The 19,383-nt window shown below is 39.2% G+C and overlaps 1 protein-coding gene across 3 annotated transcripts in view; it reads left to right on the top strand.

Moving 5' to 3' along the window:
- CEP85L (centrosomal protein 85L) overlaps positions 1-19,383 on the top strand; it is a 104,561-nt gene that overhangs the window by 31,355 nt on the left and 53,823 nt on the right. For all 3 annotated transcript variants that reach the window (XM_084203704.1, XM_084203705.1, XM_084203706.1), the window contains one exon: positions 9,001-9,767. In XM_084203704.1, the coding sequence (XP_084059830.1) occupies positions 9,001-9,767 (767 nt within the window). The remainder of the gene's footprint in view (positions 1-9,000; positions 9,768-19,383) is intronic.

Below are 19,383 nucleotides of genomic sequence, written 5' to 3'. Positions count from 1 at the left end.
TATTCCCTACTTGTCTGGCCTGGCATAAAACTGACGGGTGCTGGTCCTGTTTAGAGCTATTCCCGGTGGTCTGTGAACCAAGAGATTCACTGCTCTGTGGTGAGGATAACAGGTACCAGCTGACTCTAAATATTTTAATATTTAATAATTTTTTAATTTTTTCAATACAAAATCTTAGTAGAAAGAGGGGTTAAACTGTCACTAGTGGATAATTATCTCAAAAACATAGCCAGAAACTCCAGTCTCCTTGAAAGTGGGATTTAACCTTCTAAAGTTACTTGACATTGAATTGAGGGCTCTATTTCTACCTGTAGTTATTAAGAAAATGTGGATCAGCCACAGAGTTTTAACTCTCTGGAATGATAGCTCTCTCTGGGCAGCCCTCAGGTTTTGCTCTGGTCCCTTGTGTTAGAGAGCATCTCTTAACTCCTCACGTGAGTTTGTCTTCACTTGCACATCCTTTGCCCTTCATGTCTTAGGTGAGGTAGTTTTGCTGCTGAAAGATATCAGCCTAGCTAATCTGGGAGTGTTGTTGTAGGAGATGGTGTCAGAGCCAAGTTTGAGAGTTGGGACGATACAAATAAGTTGCCTGTGGAGACTGAGAACACACAGCTTGCATCTGTCTTAGTATAGCAAAGGGTAGGTATGTACCTGGTACTGGGTGTTCTCTTGCAGAGAACAAAAATACCTAGAATTATCCCCCTCTGGAGGGCAAGGGTGGATTTCTGTTCTGATGGGCTAAGTTACTCTAGTTTTTTTGAGTCATCCCCAGCTGGGGATGAAAAAATAATGCCAGCAGGAGGAGGTATGTGATGGCTGCTGAAGTAGATGGTATTTGTGGCATGGGTGTCTTGCAGATACAGAAAGGAAGGAGAACAGATATATTGTGGCATCCACAGTATTTTTTTCCCCTTTAGCCATTGCTGTTAAAGAAGGTCCTAGGGGGATATTTGATTTCTTTATGTCTTCACTGTTAAGTGCTTGTTGCTGGAAAATGGAATTGGAAGCTGTAGATGGCCTTCATAAAAGGGCAAATGCAAGTTAAGATCTAGACTTCTAAAAAAATGAGACAACTAACTACAAAAGAAACTCCCTGTGGCAGTATAGGTTTTCACTCATGCTTCTGTTTCAAGGAAATCAAGTTGCCTGTTTACGTGACTGCTGTTCTGGAATATTGCTTTATCCTCTTATCTGGGGGGGTGAAAATAGAACCCGTTAATCTAAAAATTGTTCTACTTAGTTATATAACTTTCTTAAAAATAGCTCTTAGATGGCTGGAGAAGATAAATGCTGTGGGATTCAAATTTCGCTTGGTTTGTGCTCTTTTGCATAGAGCATGCACATTGCATGCATAATATTCTTTACTGTTTTTTGGTGGCCAGCTGCGTGTAACTCACATGTGCTCACACAGCAGCCTGTGAACATCCTGTAGCACAGCTCTCTCTCAGGTGCTATACATGTATTGCAGCAAAATAGCACCAAAGCTGAAACTTAGTGCAGAGAGGCGCATCAAGAGAACACATTGAGGATGGGATGTTTCTTTGTGTGTGTGTGTCACTTACTGCTGGGAGAGTTTAGCTTTTTGAAAATGGTTGTTCAGAGCATCCTTTATTCTGTAGTGTTTCTAGAATTGGCTATTATATTTGACAGTGGGTTTGTGATATCTTTGGTTGAAGAGGCAAAGTGCATAAATCAAAAGGTTTGTTGTACTCTGGTAAAGCAAGTTCATTTTTTAAAGACACACTTCTATATTAACATGCTCAGTTTTCTCATCTAAAGAGATTTTTATATAAGTTAGGTTAGCCTTTCTCTTTACAGATTAATTTAGCAGATGGCCATTGCGAGCTTGGACCAATAGCAGTCATAAATAACTTGTTTAGAATTTGCTTTTGGGCTTACCTGCTGTTTGCTTTAGACTATTTGCTCAGATCAAATCTGTGAAATATTTTCTGCTTCAGTTAAATATCCCATGGTATTGTATTTGTCACTTGTTCTTTTAATGAATCTAACATTCATTTCAATTCTCAAAATTGGCTTCTGGAATAATTGAGTAGAGTAGGGAAAACAAGAGTAGAATCTTGCGGCAGTTGACTTTGCTGTAATTTATTTTTCTCTGCTGAATAATCTTTTCCTATAAAACAAATTTTGCCTGCTGCTTTTTGAAATGTGTGCCTGCTCATCAGAACTGCCCTTGTTGTGCAGGACCAATGCTCACTTCATTTTGGAGTGGCAGCATCTCACCTCTATACACTGCTACTTTCCTTTACAGTCCCCTGTTACATCATTTTCTGAATCTGGGTTTCATTTAAGTGAGCTAAGTTGACCCAGATCTGGCTCAAGAGTAGAAGTTACTAAATTTTTTCTAAGATGCTTCTCTTTTGGAGTCATGGATTCCCCAGCTGAGTATTATTAGCCTAGATATTGCTGGGTAAATTGGCAGTTCACAGAAATATTAATAGGCAGCACTTTTTTTTGTGTGTCCTGAAATACCAGTTCTGCTAGATCCCTGGGGCAGGACAGATCTACTTGGTGTGTATCTGGTGTGTTGGGGGCTTAGGGCTTTTCTTTTTAGTCTCTGCATGTATATATATACATACTTAATGAGTGTTAAGACCTCATTAAGGTTTACTGTACCACTCACATGCACTTGCCTTCTTCTGTTTGCTCGTGGAGTTTGTATTTGTTTTCCCCTATCAAAAAAATGTTGCGTTGCCCTGGTACAGTCTCCCTGAAGTCAACCTTCGCAAAACACAAACTGTTGTTAGAAGTTTTTGTTAAGCTTCGTTTGTTGAAACACATGTAAAATTTTCTTATTTGAGTCTTGTAATTGGTATGCCAAACAGCTTAGTTTAAAGAAGTTTATTTTAAAACAGAATGTGGATCATTTTACCCAGTATTTTCTTGCACAAAAAAAATTGAAACTCAAACCAGCTATATAAGTCAGGGAAATGTGTATTAACTTTTAATGAGGAATGTTTTGGATGACAGGTCATTCTACCAAATGTATTTTAATGTCAGTTAGTACTGAGAACTTTGACCTCAAATCTGACTGCAGCGGCACATGGGAGTAAACTAACACTTTCTACAGAGCTTGTCTCCTGTGTAGTGTTTTTTTTAACTGATCATGTAGGATCAGAAAATGTTATATCTCTGTGTGCTTCATTTTGGTGCTTCTGATTTCTTGTGATCACTCATGCGCAGTTCTTTGGGAAGATGCTCAGACTGCCTCTGTCATCTAAATTAAGTGATGGAATTAAGAGTTTCAGCTCTTGAAATGGGATGTGGAATGCGGAGATTGATTTGTAGTGCTAGGGTGAGATCATATGAAGGTGTGGCCCACTGTGTTACTTAGTTGTGTGTTCTTGCTGCTAGAATCTTTAGAACTTTGCTAATGAGGTGTTTGCCAGGTCTGCTACCTTGGAAGGCATGGTGGGAACCTGATGTTAAGGTACAAGGATGACCTGTCTAGCATGGGACAACACTCTTTAAAAAAATCAAAGCTGATGAGTGTTGGCTGTGCCCTAATGAGACTTCATCAAAGAGCGGATTTGTGAAAGAGTATTTCAGTACCAGAAATACAGCAGCTTAATACAAAGTAGTAGCTCCTATAAGGCATGTTCCTTGTCAGTACTGTGTGCTAGAGAAAATACTGTGTTTTCAGGTAAATCTAAGTGAAGCAAGGCAACCTTTTATGTGGTAAGATGAAAATAGGATGTGAATAATGTGAAAGCAGGGAAATACAAGTTATTTTCTTTGAGTAAGTATTTTTCATTTGCTCAGTGAGGAGGCATAATTTTCTCTTGTTCAGTGACAGTTTCTTTGTTAAACTTTAATAAATTTTAGAACATACTTGTTTCTCACTTGCCCTTTTTTTTGTATTGTTTGCAAATTGAGAGTGTTGTCCTCATTACTTACTCTGAGAATGATTGTTGTTACCCTATCACCTCTCTGTCAAACAAGGGAGAAGGTGTGTTTGCCTCAAGGGTGTGGAAAAGAATGAGAAGTCACAACTGGGGGGAAAGCAAATTCATTACATGTAGAGGAGAAGGATAAGGAAGATGGACACCAAATGGCCAGGTCTTGATAAATTAGATGGGATGTGTAAGCAAGTTTCTGTTCAAGTATATTCATATGTACATAGCATTCCCTTTGTTTGTAAGGATGTCTGAGAAGCTGTTTGCCCTTCGCTGGAACTCAGTGTTACCTCTGCAATTCTTTCCTTGCATAAGTGTGAATGCAATCCTGGTACTTATGGGAGCAGCCTTTACTCTTTCCCGCATGGCTTTCTGCTCTACTTACTAAAAATCCTTTTAAATTGACTTGTAGTATTTTTTTATATCTGTGCCTTGTAGGAGGCCTGTGAGGCTGTCCTACCGTTTATTCCTTCTTCCATCTCTCTATAATAACATTGCTCAGGGATAGTAACTTTACCAGTATTTCATCTGAAACAAAGTCCTAAAAGCGACAACATTGCTTCAGTTTTTGAAGATCCTGTCTCAACTGCAACCTTCTAAGTTCACATATTATTCAGCATTGTACTGTTCAAATTATTTGTGAATTACATAGCTTTTAAATTCCTTCACCTTTTAAAACTAGCCAGTTTTTAGGTGCAACTTGCATTCCTTTGGTATGCAACACAGTAGATTACAGAAAATCCCATACAATTAATGTGAAACAAAGTAGAACTGACTTGGAGTTTGCAACCCACATCTTATGTAAAAGAATTCTGATTGATACTGGCAGTACAGTGATGGTGATGGTGGAAGGCAGTGAACTTCCTTCTTTTTTCCAATTGACATTAACTGGACTTGCTTCTAAACATCATATGACTGTTTCTGCTTTGAAGGCATAGACATTTCACTGGCAGTAAGTATTTTAGCATTTAATACTATTTAAAATTACCTTTAGTATTATGTTTTTTCTCTAGTAAGTTTTTTGTTAGTTATTTTTTTATATTAGTTCCTTGCTGTTCAAACACAGGACTCTATAAACAAATAATGTTTAGGAATTCTTTCTCATACAAAACTTGTCAAATGTCTGAACGCTTCCCTGCTTTTCTGCTACAGCTTTCGGTGATACGTGTTCTTATTTATTCTTTGGAAGAGAGTTATTTGCAGAGATTCCTTCCTTCATTCACCTCATATTTTGACATAGTAAATGTCAAGTAATATGAAAAAGGCCTGTAAAAAGAGTGATGAAAAATTCTAGACAATACAAAAAAAAAAACCCCACCAAAAAACCCCAACAAATCAACCAAGCCCAAACTGTTCCTGTGAGTGCTGCTGCACCCTGGAAAGGCATCCTTTTGCTTCCAGAGGATGATGCGTCAGTCTGCTTAGGACTTTTTACAAGAACTGGCCTCCTGCCTGGCTACTTTGAAATGTCTCATTTGGCTCATCTGATTATCTCTGTTGCATTAAGGCCTGTCCAGTTTGTGAGTAGGTAGGCGGGGAGGAACACACATGTAGCATCAGTACTACTAATGCTGGCCCATCATCCCAATGTCTGTGTTTCAACCAACTCACAGGAGAGTTAGACACTTCTGTTGTTGAAAACAGCTGTTTTGGAGACTTGTAGGAAGCACCCATATACTTGCATGGTAGATGGAAGACCCATGGCTCCTTCAGTCCTATGCTGGATGCTGGAATTGTTTGTGTCCTGTTGCTGGGGTCCATGCAGTTAAGAGCTAGAGAACAGTTCAGAGGAACTGAGGTCCTATAATGAATGTCAGAGCTTTTGTTCACTAAACCACAGCCAGATTCAAGACCTTCAATTTGTATAATGGAGGCTTGACTTCCCCTGTTTATCTTCTGCTCAGTTAGTAAGAATAGTTCAGTTTATTTTCCTGGATTGGGGTAAACTATGTCAGTGTTTTGGGGAGGTGGGTGGGAAGGAAGGACAGGAAGAGAAGGTCAGCTGCTTTTAATACTGGTGTTTTTCTCCATGATCAGGGCATTCTAATTATACCCTGGATAAAATATCAAATTTCAAAGTCCTTCACACAAGGAAGGTTCACCGCTTTTCAGCAGCATTAGATACACATGCATCCTATAAACACATATATCAAATACATTTTGATTTTTATTAATATTGGGTAGCTATATTAATTACTCTGCTGTCGTTTGATAATATCTTATCTGGAATAGCGAAGAATTTGTCAGAGATGTATCTTATATGGGAGTTCATATAGCACTGGTATAGTTTTGCAGCTTAAGAAGTTGTTGAGGGCTAATAGTAAACCTTTTCTGACTCGTGTGTTTTGACTGACTTTTGGGCAACAGATAAGGATTTAAAGTAGCTGCATGAGGGTGGTGTGTCTGGCCTGAGAAATTACTTCAGAGGTTTTTCTTCCGGTAATTTAAAAAGCATAGCACAGGAAAATGCGAATGAGTAGAAAGTGTTCATTAACTTTATATTGAAGAGTTTCTTTCTTCTTCCCCCCCTTTCAGAAGAAAGTGCCTGCTGTGCTCTTTGTGATTAGTTTTTTATTAAGACCAAAATTGGTTCTGTTACATAATTTTCTATGCCAGATAAGCAGTAATTAAATATTTCAGAAGTGTAACACAAGATGGTAAGAAAGCCATATGAAATGTTCTTCATTTTTTATTCCATCTGCTGTTATTATATGGTAGAACTCTTGTAATGTGTTTTTAAAATAGTGTGCTTTCAATTCTCTTATTTATGTGGCTTTGGAAGTACTGGATCGGGTATTAAAATCTCATGCCTATTAGAGAAGTACTCCAGGGAGTTTTGTGGTGGGCACAAGAAAAACTTAGTAGGGTAATTGAAAAGAAAAAAATTGCCATGTAATCTTATTTCTGCTGAAAGAAAAAACAGTAGCATCTAGCTACTTTTTTAACCCCATGTCTCTTTTGGCTTTCATTAAAGAGAGCAGTTTTAAGCTTTGCAAGACTCTGGAGGCACACAAGTTTGAGAGTGTTTGTAATCTTCACATAAATACCAGATCAGTGAAGTAAACCCCAAGTAATCCCACGGAGAGAGCGCTTTCAGGTCTGAACTGGCATTTGCGTACCCCCGCCTGTATGGAAGGGAAAAGCCTGCTGCTTGGATAAAGTTGTCTTTGACAGGATTTGGCCAGATGGAGCTTATTCCTGTGACTAAAAAAGAAATAATGTCTCTTAAGTTTCATGATGCTTTCTGTATTCTTTCCTATTTTCAACGAAATCTATGAATTTCCTGCTTTTTGTGTGGCAAGTTGTTTCCAAAGGCAGACCGGTTCTCTCTTTCCAGCTGAGCCTGCAGGCAAGGCAGACTTGAGCAATATGCTCTAAGAAAAAGTGTGAATTTTCTCATATGTTTCAGTGAGCATTAATGGGAAGACTAATTAGGACAACTTGAAGCCAAAATTACAGTTTCTCTTTGAGACAAATTATTGGAGACATCCATTAGCTGTACTTGGATATAAGTGGCATTCCAAGTTCAAATCTGCTTGAAAAGTTTAGAATTAGAAGTGAAGAAGTTTAAATCTTAACTCGAAATTAATTATTTTTTAATTTAATTAAATTTAGGAGAAGGAAAAATAAAAATCTACCACATATTAATACATCTGTAATCTAATAAATGAAGGAGACAATGTATTTCTAATTATTATTGGTTTTAATTTCTGTTTTAAAACCATGTATAGGTAACATTAAGTCAGTATTTTAGATGGAAAATGCTATATTAAATACTATTATATATTTTTTACTGTTTTAAGTTTTACAGATACATATATACAGGATTTCTTTCACCTTTCTCTTGCAGATGTAACATTTCTACTAAAAATCTGCATAGCCTAAAACATAGGTCAGTTCTTTTTGAATCCTAATATGCTCTTATTTTCTTGGGATATAAAAAGGCCTGGGACTGCTGCCTTTGCTGGACTGACTTTGTGCTGTGTCAGATTCAGCTTCTGGGTAAGGTTCAGTACAAAGGTTAGTTTTCTTGAATGTTACAAAGCCAGCAGCCTCAAGCTAAGGGGTTACCTGTGCAAGAGGAGATGCATTTCTTTCTTCTGTGCATTTCCATCCCTGCTTTCGCTGAGAGTCTTTTCCTGAAGAAAAATATTGTAAGAAAAGTAATGAGATAGAAGAACCAAGAAATGCTGCAAATGAAAACAATTGGTCACCACCAGCTGTCTGTTGCCTGAGCAGCAGCCCCCAAACCAGCCTTCCCCCAGTTTTATTGCTGAGCCGGGTGCCACAGAATATCCATTTGTTCAGTTGGGATCAGCTCTTCCAGCTGCATCCCCTCCCAGCTCCTGTGTACCACCAGCCTCTTCATTGGTGGGATGAGAAGCAGGAAAGGCCTTGACTATGTGTAAGGACTGCTTAGCAGGTGCTAAAATATCCCTAAATCACCAACACAGTCTCCAGAACAAATCCAAAACATAGCCCCATACCAGGTACTGTGGAGGAAATGAACTCTTTCCCAGCCAAACACAGCACAGGAAGCATACTTGGAAATGGGTGAGATCCAGAATGGTTGAAAACTCTGTCCAAGTAACCATTATTGAGCTGGCTTCTCTACAGCACTGCCATTTTACCAAGTGCATTTATTGAATTGTTTTGCCTTCAAAAATGAGAAGAGAGGTGATGGAAGGAGAACCAGTCTTGGGACTCCTGAGCACCTCTACTGTTTGTGGTAGAGAAGCTCCTTAGCTTATGTGGGGTCGGGAAGAAATCCATCCTGCCACCTTAAAGCTGGCAATGGTTTCTTTGGCTCACAGGCTGAGAATTCTATCTGAAGCTTCTGTTGCCAATGCTTAGTGCGCTTTTCTTTTTGTTATCGTGACACCTGAGCAAAATAAACTTGAAAATCTCCCACTTTAATTAGTTTCTATTCTGATGGTTTAGAATGATCTAGAAGGCCCTATTTTGTCAAGAAACCTCTTTCTTTCTATTTTTGCATTTCACCTTGAATTTGATATTTTGTCCTATCTGAACTAATGTTAATAAGCTCTGTGTTGCACTTATTTACATGATAAATTTCTCTTTACAGATCATTCAACTTCAAGTGGTACATCATCATTTAAGCCCAGCCGATCACTGGTTTCTATTCCCACTGCCCATGTGATGCTGTCTAGTGCCAGCTCTTCACTTTCCAAACACAGGGAAGCTTTCAAGTCTGATGGCTCAAAATGGAGTACAAGCTTTGTACGGTCAGGAGGAGGCAGAAATCAGGGAGCCCTGGACAATTCTCTTGACATGAAAGATGCAAGGCCTGTAAGAAAATGGTCCTCCTTGTCTAAACTCAGCTCACCAAATAATTTCAGCCAAGATGGAAGTAGTCATTCGGTGGAATACAGGGCTGGTACGGACAAAGCTGTGCCACCTCAATTAAGGACAAACGGGCCAAGTTGTTTGCATGACAGCATGGAGTTGCTAAAGATTGAGGACAAAGAAATGGGGAAAAAACGATCTTCTCTACTGGACTGCAAATACAAATTTGAAACGTGCAGCAAAGACGACTTTGTTCCAGATTCCCCAAGTAGGAGACACGCCTTAGACCTGACCTACAGTGCCTTACCTGAAAGCAAACCCGCGGCAGGCGGCTGCGAAGCTTTCGGCCAGAGATACGCGACACTGGGACCGCAGGCTGTGAGCGGAGCTCCCATACAGCCGGCAGTGAGGACTCAGATGTGGCTCAAGGAGCAGCTGCGGGCAAATCCCCTGGACTGCAGGCCTGCTGAGGAGCCCTACGGTGTGCCTGCATGGCACATGCAGCAGCTTGAAGACTTCAGAGTAGCAGGTGACCAGCCTATGCAGGTAAGGCCAGAGCTTGGTGTTTGCTGCCATCATGTGGCACCCTGTGTTAGACCTGAGGAGTAACAGGCAGTTTTTAATGAAACAGCAAAGGGAGCAGGTCCCCCTAACCATGGGGAGATGGTATTTTTAAGCTTTGCTTGGGGCTGTTGCTGCTTGTTTCTCAATATTAGTTGTTTGTTGGGTTTCCTTTTATTTCTGCTGTCTGCTTACAGTTTACTCTGATTCATTGTGCCTGGCCGCATGGGATGAACGTCTTCATGTGAAGCTGGGCACAGGAAGAGGTTCACCAAGTAGCCTTTTTAGTAGCTTTAGAGTAACTGTATAGTGGGGGAAATGTGAAGGTATTTCGATCTGAAAGGGATTACAAGGAGGCTGCATTTATGCATTCAGCTAAATAAGAATCACTTGTGTCGTGCAAGGGTGAATGAATGTTCAATCTCCTTATGCCTAGCACTTAAAAATGGAATTCAGTTTGATATTACTCCTTATTTTTTAACTAATAAAAATCAACTAACAGTAGTCAACAAATCTGGTTTATTTAAATAAGGTAGTATGTGTGGTTGATGTGTCATACTTGAAATACTTTTATATTGAGATTATCAAGCACTTAGTTTTAAGAGATAGGTAACCCTTTCTAACATTGCAATTTACAGTCTTTGTTTTCAGCTCTTCCCCTAATGGGGAAGTACAGTTTGTGAAGGAAAGCAGCATTTAAAACCTACATGTTCATGTTTACCTGTGTAGTAAGTTTGGCTTGGCTAAATTCCAGATTACAATATATACATTTCTCTGAAAGGCATTTTAGGGTTAGATTAGGATATTATCGCAGCAGAAATAATCTAGCAGTATGTTCAGATTTCCTGTTTTCTTCAGCCTGAAGTATATGAAGTAATTTACAAAGAATTGTGCTCAAGTTTTGTTGTTCCTTCTGTTGTATATTGATTGAAAGAACAACAAATTTAGAGATTCTTAACATCCAGTTTTGCTCATAATGGTGATCTGGATTTGGTTTTTGGTGGTGTTTTGAGTTTTTGTTGTGTTGGGTTTTTATGGGGTTGGGCTCTTTTTGGGTTTTTGTTTTTTTTTTTTTTTTAACTGAAGATAATTGGAGCCTATTAATATGGCCAAAGTAACAGTAATCTCTAAGGGCTGTCTAAAAACCTGACACTGTTACAGCTGGCCACCCATTATTGCTGCAGAAGCCCTCATCTTTCTCTAAGCACTTCAAGGATTCTGGTGCTGGTGAATTCCGCAGGTAGGGAGCAGAGGCTGATGGGGTCCTCTCAGAACTGAAGTGACAGAGATGGGCTCAGTGCTGAGGCTGGGTCCAGGGCACTGCCAGCTGTACTGGGCCAGTTGGCACCTACTGAGTGAGGAGAACAGGAAGGGCTTGGGAAGCAGCAGCAGGGTACCATGAGGGAGCTTGGTCTATCCATTCATTCAAGTCTTCCCAAACACCTGAGATGGGTAGCTGGCTGCAGCCAGCAGTGGTGCTGTCTGTGAGATTTGTGATCAGGTTACTGTGCCTGGATTTAAATATACTGAATGACATAATGTTAAGTGTTGGAAGGTTGGAAGGGACTTTAAAGATCATTTAATTCCACCCTCCTCTGCCATGGGCAGGGACACCTCCCACTAGACCAGGTGGCTCAAAGCCTTATCCAGCCTGGCCTTGGACACTGCCAGGGTTGGGGCAGTGCACCCCTGAGCAACCTGTTTCTATGTCTTACCACCCTCACAGTAAAGAATTTCTTCCTAGGAGTCAGCCTTAAATTTCCCCTTTTTCAGTTTGTACCCATTACTCCATGTCCTATCACTACAGTTCCCAGCAGGCTCCCTTCAGATACTGGATGGTTGCTATGAGGTTTCCACTCAACCTTCTCTTCTCCAGGCTGAACAGCCCCACCTTCCTCAGCCTGTTTTCTTAGGGGAAGTGCTCCAGTCCTCTTACCAATTTTGTGGCCTGCTTTGGACTTCCTCCAACAGTTCTACATTCTTCTTTATGCTGGGGATACCAGACCTGTATGCAGTACTCCAGATGGTGTTTCACAAGTGTTATTTACTTATTTACTTTATTTAGGCATAGGCCTCTGCATCATCTTATATGTGCCTTTAAAGGCACTTTGTTTAGGATGGGTGTTTTAGAGATTTATTTTTGTTTAGATCAAAAGAACTCCCAGCTTTTGTTCTTCAGGTCTCAGAAGTGCTTTCTCCCTCTGATCATGTTTAAGTACATATGAAGGCAAAGTTAAGTGTTTGAAACAGATGAAGCCTTGTATGTGTTATTACAGTTACTCAAAACTTTCATCCATGCAGGCTTTGCTACTGAGCTGTGTTTGGAGGACAGAGCCAGCAGGGGGAACGCAAGCATTACTTATCTTTGGCTTAGATTCAAAAGCAGTGCTGCACCTTTCTAGTTTTTGAGATTTGACATTTGGCCTAAAACTGGAAAACTGGATTGTTTTGTTTTGTGGGGGGTTTTTTCAGCTGGGCTTTTTTTTTGTTTTGTGGGTTTGTGGGGTTTTTTTGTTTTTGTTTTTTTGGTTTTTTGGTTTTTTGTCTTGGTTTGTTTTTTACCTGTAGGTTCTACATGTCTGTGGAGGAAATTCCTTATTGCCTTAGCAAGTGCTTCCATTGGCATGATGTGGAGTCATATTGCTGGGCCTTGAAAGGGGATCTATGTCCTCAAGTGAGATGTGGTTGTGAAGTAGGACCCAGTGAAGGTTAAAGTGTGTGCAAGAGCAGTGAGCACTTTGGGCTCTTCGAGGCATCCCCTGCTGTCCTTCCCTGCCCTCCTGTCCTTCTGACAGAGGTTACACCTGTAAGGAGGAGAGATGCCAGCAGCAATGAAGAAACAAGAATGATTCTTCCTGTCTTGACACCTGTCTTTTAAAGAAACCTCAGCATCATTCTGCTGCAGCCTTTTTTCAGAGATCATGTGTACCTGGGAACTGGTATTTTATTATTTCTGAGAAACCAACAAAACTGCAATCCCAAGTGCAATATATATCTAAAAGATAGAGTAGAAGACATAAGAGGAAGCTGATGATTTATAAAAGGGGCAAAAACCACAGCTCTATATATATATTTTTTTCTTTTAGTGAGGACTACTTTTGCTTTTTTGCTTTTAATACATATATATTCTGATGGAAATACAGTGGTTTTTCTCGGACTGAAAAAATTAGTTTATCATTATTTTGCTTTAAAACTACTATTGCCATAAACAGAGAATACAACCAACTTTCCTTTCAACTGTTAATCTAGAGCTGCTTTGTGCATCTTTAAGATAGCTGCACTCTGTAGTCTCCCCTTCTTCCAGCCTATCACTAATGAAGTAAGAATAGACAGCAGCAATTTTCTGAGTTGATTTTGAGGACTGATGGTTCAGGAACAGCTGTTGGACTTAATAATATACAATACAAATAAGTTTTTATGTCCTCACAGACTAATATAGACAGTCGACCATAGAAAATGCTAATTCAGAGTTGATTTTTGTAAAATCAGACAAGCTTTCTATTTGTTTACTCTGAAGACTAATGGAAAGTATAATGTAACACCCCTCAAAAGCTGTTCCAATGTTAATTACTTTCAAGCTTAAGTTTCTCTGCTTTCTTGGTAGTCTGAAGTTGACTGAACTCAGTGGTTTTTCTTATACTTTGCTCCCCAAATTATAACGCCTATCATGTGGCTTTTCCATTTCAACTGTAAACCATGGGTTATAAAAGAAATGTTCCTGTGCATTGTAAGGGAAGCTCAGAGTGTTGGATAGAAGACCTACAGCTGCATTGTGATTGTCCTTCAGGATGTGGTCAGGTTTGCAGCTGCAGAAGTGTGCTGTGAAACAACAGAATGCCTCTTAGAGAAGGTGCATCCTTCAGCTGTGGGTGTGATGTGGGTGTGATGTTTGTACCTTTCAGAAATAAATCTCCAAGGAGAATCTGGTCTTTAGTATTTGTGTAATATCATGGATTTGCGTGTGAAAATTCATTTCCTCAGCTAATGTGAGTTGTTTAATGTATGCTTTTTGAAAATAAACATTCTCCTACCCATTTCCTCAGAACAGATTTTAAAAGTTTTTCAGAATATGGAGTTCAGTTTATGCACTGAAACAAAGAAATATTGCTTTAATAAAAACAGTTTCCATGCAGAATTTATATTTCACCATATACTTGTTTAATTGCTTTCAATATACAGCTGATCTTTGAACAAGGAAATGTGTGATAAGGATTGTGTTAAGAGAAAAAAAATGCACAACAACATTTCCCATTTATTGAACTTGGAGGACATAAAATCTAAATTAAAAGGCTCTATGTCTTCAAGCAATGGCATTTCAAAATTTTCAAGCAAAAGCAATCAAAGTCTGATCCTATTATATATCCTATTATCTGAATGCATGTAGGTGCATGCTGTGTGCTAGTCCAAAAATTAGATTTAAAATGAAAGTATGCCTTTAAAATTGTTGGAAATCATATAATAAGAAGCAAAGCTTCAGAAGATTGCATATTTGCATATTAACTTTGTCTGGGGTTGCAAGTATTGCAGTATGAATCTCTTTGTTCCAGTGTACAGAGCATCTGTATGATTTCTGCACGGTGTGCTAAATTGTGTCAGAGTATTGCAGAGATAATAGGTGGAAATTCCTTAAGTGCATCTTTTCTCTTTAATGTACCAGGTTTAGTGTTTTTTTTTAAATGAGGAAAACACCAGATTGATCCTACCATATATATAAACATTGCTGGAAATTAGGTTTTAATGCAGTGAGAAGTTTAGAACAATTTTCATTTGCAAAGCAGAAAAGGAATAAAGTAAACTGCATGCATATCTAAAAATTGGTAAACAAAGCTATAAAACTTTAATTGAAAGAAAAGTCATAACATTGTTGCCACAGAGAATTTTATTCTTAAATATCAACTCAAAGCTAGAGTTTTTTACAATCCTGTCAGATCAGAAAATTAAAATTATTAATATCAATATGTTTCCTATATCACATTTTTATGAAACCATACTTTTCAGGAGTAGAAAACTTTTTAACATGAGGGATTATCACTTTTAGCTAGCAGAGTGAACTCCTTTACTGTAAGCCATAAGTAAGCTTTTATGGTCTGTTCCTTTTGCTGTGAAGTTAGTAGCCCAGCAAATGGGATTCCATGAGGTGCTTGTAGGTTCAGTCTGGAGTGCAGCAAATGATCGGAAAGCAAACTTGGACTGTGCTTGATTGCAAAAAGAGCCTTGGCATTGGTTAGCTAGTAACTTTGCCTGCTTTATATGTCATCTCTGGAAAATGCTTCAGTTTCAGCAGTGTATTTCAGCATTTGTTGAGGATTCTGCCATGTTCATGGCTGGCTGAGAGGAGGCTACTGGAATTGTGTCTGGGGATTGTTTCTCCATGCTCTGACACAAAGTTTCTCACAGACTTCCTTGGGATTTAATTTTTGATCTGGAAATACATGCTCATTGGTGGCAGTAGGCCCATCTTCCTTAATTTATTAAAAAGGAATATGTGATTTTACTGTTTTGTCAGGGCTAACTGATGTCACAGTGGTTTCCCTAAGATAGGGAAACTTCTGAATATAGAGAAGGTCATATGGACAATAAGCTTTAGATAGTCCTAAGCAGTGAAAAACCATTTTGTTGGGCAAATTGTTCTTATTCTGCTTTGGGCTAGAGTGGGTTTCCTGTTTGTTACAGCGGTTTTGGTGTGCTTTGAACCATCTATGTCAAGCATCAACAGGAATTCTCCTAAGTAATACAAAACCATGTAACCATTACCACATACATCTCTGGTATATAAATTTACGGATTTTTTTTTAAGCAGAATATTTCAAGATTATAAAAATAAATGATTGCTTATTGTAATGTAGCTGTGCAAAATTTTCTCCTTTAAATGCAAACAGATTGGAATTCATACTACTATAACTATCAACTTCAAAAAATTATGGGTATGTAATTTGCAGAAGCCATTTCAAATGGTTATTGTGCATATTTCAGAGCAGGAGAGAAAAAAGCTTTTGTTTTAACTATCTGTGCTGCTCTAGGCCATTGTGCTGGTTTGGCTGGGGCAGACACAATTTCCTTCATAGTAGCTACACTTTGTACTCATACCAATCCATAGTCCCATGTTAACTACTATACCATGAAGAAAATTAACTTTATTCCAGATAAAACCAGCACACTAATGCTCTGTAAGCTTTGGAGCAGGTAGCATAGAGTGGAATGTGGATACTTACTAATGGCAGGACTTCCTTAAGTTTTCGGGTGTGCTGGGCAAGCTGCCTTTTCCTATGAAAAGCCTGTTGATAGATCCAGTTTAGATGAGTCTCCTGCAGATAACTGAATAACAGTAGTGATCATATGGAGTTCTGGGTGTGAACATGAATAGATCAGCTCTGTAATGCACTCAGCAGTATATGTGCTGAATCAGGAATGTGCTGTTTGTTGGCAGTAGGAAGCTGGAGCTGGGGCTTCCCCCATCCATAAAAAAACATCTGCCTCTTACACATGTGTGTTAACATGCATATGAATGGCAATGAATTTACTGTACAATATATACTTTTTGGTTTATACTGGGTGGTTCTTGTGGTTGGTTCCTGTGTTTCACTTGGGAAGTGAGATGCTAAGAGAAAGTTGTTTGGCTCCAATGTGATGTATGAAAATCTGCTTCTGGTCCCCTCCTTTCCCAGCACTTCTCATGTTTTTAGCTCTACCTTCGGGAAAATCATTCCAACAGAAGTGTGCTTTTGTTGGTCATTCTCCTTCCCAGGACCCTGTGGGAAAAGTACATCACTCTGTAAAGAGCCACAAAAGAAGGTCCTGTGAGAAGTTTTTGCTGCAGGCCAAGAGGTGAGGACAGGCTATGCACTGATGATGGCACTGGCAAGTAACAAGTGGTCTGTCAAATACAGCTGGAGGGCTCCTAGACTGCTCACTTGACCTGTGCATAAGTGGTAAATCCTCTTACAGAGGCTGTAGTCCACCTTGGGTTTGTGCAGCTGTGCCTACTGCTGGTGTATGTGCTGGTGCTAAGGGTCTCCTGGCCAGAGTTATGATAACCCTGGGTTATGGCCCTTTGTTTTTCAGTTGTTTTGACATGTGCTTCTTTTGATATGCTGTTTGACAGAAGGCTTCTGGCTTTTAAGGTGTTGCAGTGAACCACAGGTGGTCAGAAAAGGTCTAAATAATAATAATGTCTTCATATTTGACATTCACTTATCCCCATCTCTGCTACTGCAAGCTGCTTTTCAGGGATACCTTTGTTTCCATTTACAGCATCTGTGCTTTTCTCTCCGCAGGTAATTTGATGTGTGCTGTCAGTTCAAAGCTGGCATTTTGGTTTGCCTTCCTGCTGTCATTTCCCATTAAGTATACGTTCTACAGAAATCCCATTTTAAAAATTTGAGTTCTGCTGCCCCCTTTTTGCAGAAATTATGTTCCTTGAATGCTGCAAATAATTTGTAGGTCTTTAAATAACAATCACCTGTAGGAATGAGAAACTACAGTAGCTGCCGATGCATTCTTGGGTTTCTTCAGGTACTCAGTGGGGCTGCAGGTGCTTTCTTCACTCAGTGGCAGGTGCACAGCTTGTGCACAGCTCCTAGCATTGCTTTCTGATAAATTTGGGGTGTGAACACATTCTCTGTAACTGTCAGATACTTCAGCCTCTGCAGTCTTCACATACTTATATTCAAGTGGTCTAAAGTGTCTACATTATCATTGCAAAGTCCACAGGGCAAAATCTGAGAAGGAAGTAGGGCCTTGCAGAAGTTCACATCAGCTTCACAAGGATAAACGCAAGCACCAGAACCAAGACAATGAGCAGAAAGTTGAGTAGCAGGTTGAGACCTCTGTTGTTGGCAAGATCCATAATGTGCATCAGTCTGCCCTCTTGTGCCTGCAGCAGACTCTTAATTGGAGCTTAGGGCTGCTCCTTCATTAGTAAGCTGTGTAGGTTCACATGAATTTCATTGTGTCCATAGCTCTTCCCCTCGTTTTTAGTTTCTGCCACTTAAGAAAAAAATTGTATGCTTAAAATAGCCACTTCTTTTTTTTTCTGGAAAAATATTCTGGATGCTCCTACAAGCCTTGTTTCTCAAATACCTTAAAAATAAAATGAAATAAAATTAAGGTTAATGATAACTTTCATTCCAGTACTGAACAATTTCTGAAAAACTAATACTTGGAGGAAGGGCTTGAATTTTCTCATACAGTTTGGCACTTCATTGACTTTATTAATGTGTATGGTACTTTCCAGGCCTGTTGAACTTTCGAAAGAATGAATGTTCTCAAGACTTAGTATCTTTCAGCAACAGACTGTTGAAAATTTACTTATTTTAAAATACCTCTATAGCTGAAACACCTCTGTCCCCTGCTTTTTTATCTGGGCAAAATGTCTGTCTGTTACTAGAAGTATTTCCTACCCTTCTAGGGTTTGGCATTGTGCACTGCAGTTGTGTTTAGCTGGCAATGTGCTTTCTAAGGCCCACTGCAGTCTTGCAAATGACTTACCAAGAATCTGGATTGAGCTGGCAGAGGATGTGTCCTTAGTGCTTTTAATAGCACATATGCAATTACTTATTTTAAGATAGCATTAATAACCTAACAATTGGGGTTTATTTATAGAAATATATATACATAAGTGAAAGGAACATATAAACCCACTCAACCCTAATACTGCCAACAGTTGCCAAAACTTGCTTTTAATAATCAGCTACATTTTTAGGGAAGATCACAAGAGGGCAGTGTTTTATAGTTTTACATTTTATACAAAGGTGTAACTTCTGGCATAATTTTGCCTTAAAAAAAAAAAGCTTTTAAAGCAATCAATTAGATATTACTACAGTAAATACAGGGCCTGTGTTAATTAATTTAAATTAATAGGGTTCTTATTGAGGGTAGCATCAGTTCTTAAAAGAATCCTTATATATATGTTCTGGGTTTTGGTTTGTTTTTTTCTTTTTTTCCCCACTTTTTATCATTGAGAACAAAGCTGAAAGGATTACATTTGTTGTTAAATAAGACGTCTCTGGATCTTGCAGGGTTTCACACAAAAAAAATTTGCAATTGTATTCTCCTAGGCACTATTCATTAATAGCCATGCAAATACAGGTATCTGGTCTGTAACCCATAGTGTGTTTATATGCTTCCAAATATAAATGGGAACGCTCTCTAAATGAATGTGTTTAATTAGTCTGCTCTAAATTTGGCAGAGAGGATATAGTTAAAGTATGTTTCAGCATACATTAAAAAGTGTGTACATTTTTTATGATTATTGTTCTGTCTGTATCCCAGAATGGATTAGGTTGGAGGGGACTACTATCTTCCTGCTCAAGCAGGGTCATCCTAGAGCACATGGCACAGGATTGTGTGCAGGTGGTATCTGAACATCTGTCATGAGGGAGACTCCACAGCCCCTCTGGGCAACCTGTTCCAGTGCACAGTCACCTGCACTATAGTTCTTCCTCACATTCACATGGAACTTGCTAGACATCATTTTCTGCCCATTGCCTCTTGTCCTGTTGCCTGGCTCCATCCTCTTAGCACCCCTTTCAGGCAGACATTGATAAGGTCCCCTCTCTCAGTCACTTCTTCTGAAGGCTGAACAGACCCAGCCCCCTCAGAC

The sequence above is a fragment of the Fringilla coelebs genome, assembly GCF_963513975.1.
Source record: "Fringilla coelebs genome assembly, chromosome: 3".
Lineage (NCBI taxonomy): Eukaryota > Metazoa > Chordata > Aves > Passeriformes > Fringillidae > Fringilla > Fringilla coelebs.
This window is presented reverse-complemented; position numbering and strand designations above follow the sequence as displayed.